Raw genomic sequence first — 2350 nt, 5'->3', positions numbered from 1 at the left:
ATTTGGCTGAAATATCCAATGCAATACGTTAAACCGGTTTGAATTTGGGTAAGGAATCTCAGAGATTCTTTGCTTCGGATCGTCCTTCACCAGACATGTCCCATTGTAGGGATGAAAAAACCATTGTAAAATTCTATTTTACAATGCTTTTTTATTATTATAATTTATATAATTTAATTTATAATTAACAGAACGATTTTATAATTTAAAATTACAGGCCATGATGGAGACACTTAATGGTTTAGGTATGCTTACTGGCACTGTTTTTGGAGCATTATTTAGTGAGGTGAGTCATTTCTTGAATTTTTCATTCAATAAATGATATTTTTACATATTCATCATTATTCATTAGCGTAATTACAGATTGGAGGATACAGTTTACCATATTTGATTTTGGGTACTTTCTTATTTATGTCTTCTCTACTTGCTAGAAAATATTTACCGTGCGAAAGTAAGTTTATGTATATTATAACGTTTTAAATTAATTTTAAATTAATTAATTATATATATATGGAATTTCAGGAGAAGACCTTAAGACAGAATTTATAGAATTAAAGAAATTAATCTTCCATCATCATTTCCTAATGAATTTATTAATCTGTTTTAGCGCTTATTTTGCCATTGGTTTCAACAGCAACACACTAGAAGAGAGTTTAAATCGTGTAAGATGCAATTATTTTTATTTTTATAAAGATTTATATATAGTTTTATGAATCTAAACTCTTTTCTCCTGCTAAAATTAACGGTTTAACTCCACTTTTATATATAAAATAAACCTCCATAGTTTCATCTAGACAAGAAGATTCTCATGCCAATTACCATTGGTTTGAATTGCGTATACGTAATTTGTGTACCACTTTGGGGTCGTTTGTGTGATTATTTGGTAATTATTTTATAAAATTTAACAAATTATACTTTAAAATTATATTTAAAATTCTTATTTTTAATAGGATAACGTTCGAGTTCTTACAGGAGTTGCGGTTTCAATTACGTGTTGTGGTTTCTTTCTTGTAGGACCTCCACCATTCATCCCTTTTAGAAGGTGTTTTACGCTTTAATATCATTATAAATTTATAAAAATTTTGAGTTAAAAATAAATTAATTTAATATAATTTTTAGTTCGCTTTGGTTGGTTATTGTTTCTGAAATTCTCCTGGATGCTGGAATTGGAGGACAGATTATATGCGCTTTCTTCGATGGTATTCAAGGTACAATGTGAGTTTAAAACATTATTTTCAAGGCTTAAATTGGTTATTTATATATGTATTTTTAATTTTTAGCTATTAATATATGAATAATAATAATAATGTTTTTGATTGTAGGAAGAGAGGCTTTCCTGATGATGTCCACACTTACTCAGCCATTTTTGGAAATCTTTTATCGGCGACTGCAACTGGGTATGTTCATAATTTGTGCGTATAAATTATAGTACAATATTTTCATGGGCATAATTAATAATTTTAAAATATTTCAGATGTTTAATAGGTCCTTTCTTAGGTCAAATATTCAGTCGATACTATGGATATGCTACTGCTACTTTCTTCGCTGCGGTGGTAGAGTTTGTTATTGTAAATACACTAAAAATTACTTTTATCAATATAATTTAATACGTTGTATTTAATTTAAAATAACGTGGCGTCAATTTTCTTTACAGACAACTATCGTTTGGGCTTATATTTTATGGAAGAGGATTTCAAATGGGGATCAAGAAGAGCGCATCAGTTTATTATCTTCAAAATCTTGATTTTTAATAATTATGCTTTTCAATAAGAGCAAAATTAAACAAATTTTTTCCAACTATTTTGAATGTCGAAAATACAGACAAATATTTTAAAAAATAATAGACTAAGGCTGTCTTTTTTTTTTATAATGCCCTCACGTATTTGATAGAAAGGCTCTAAATATCCAGGTCGAACTACTAAAAAAAATTGTTGGAGTGTTTAGTATCGTGTAATGTCAAGTACAGTGGAAACTGCTTAGGCGACCACCTGCATTCGACGGGCACCTGTCAAAACGGGCAAAAATTTCTGGCACGGAATAGTTTATCCATAGTCTTCGTATAAGTTACCTGTATTAAACGACCACCTGTGTAACGCGACCGCGGGCATCAATTTTTGGTCCGAAACAACATACAATACCTGTAATAAGCGACCACTTTCGCGAATGTATCTGGTCTAAACTAATGTAAGAACCCATCTGAACAACGTTTCCGCCTCCTAATATAATGAATTAGTCTAAACTCTCATTCGAACTCATCTCGGGCACTTCTCCCACCCTCGAAATTAGGTGCAGGTGTTAATAAATTAGTCTAGCAACAAAGGAAATTCATTTCAGTTTGTTGGAAAATGTC

At 30.3% G+C, this 2350-nt stretch overlaps 1 protein-coding gene across 1 annotated transcript; it reads left to right on the top strand.

Moving 5' to 3' along the window:
* Positions 1 to 217: 217 nt before the first annotated feature.
* LOC111617355 (MFS-type transporter SLC18B1-like) lies at positions 218 to 1815 on the top strand (the record flags this gene model as incomplete). Its single annotated transcript, XM_023358657.1, has 9 exons — positions 218 to 286; positions 364 to 451; positions 523 to 662; positions 785 to 883; positions 951 to 1042; positions 1120 to 1215; positions 1323 to 1397; positions 1475 to 1568; positions 1655 to 1815. Coding segments are annotated over 9 exons (843 nt in total), but the record flags the coding sequence as incomplete, so codon positions are not given.
* Positions 1816 to 2350: the final 535 nt, after the last annotated feature.

This window comes from Centruroides sculpturatus, unplaced genomic scaffold, assembly GCF_000671375.1.
Source record: "Centruroides sculpturatus isolate CEXI.00-Female unplaced genomic scaffold, Cexi_2.0 scaffold5243, whole genome shotgun sequence".
In the NCBI taxonomy this organism is placed as follows: Eukaryota; Metazoa; Arthropoda; class Arachnida; order Scorpiones; family Buthidae; genus Centruroides; species Centruroides sculpturatus.
This window is presented reverse-complemented; position numbering and strand designations above follow the sequence as displayed.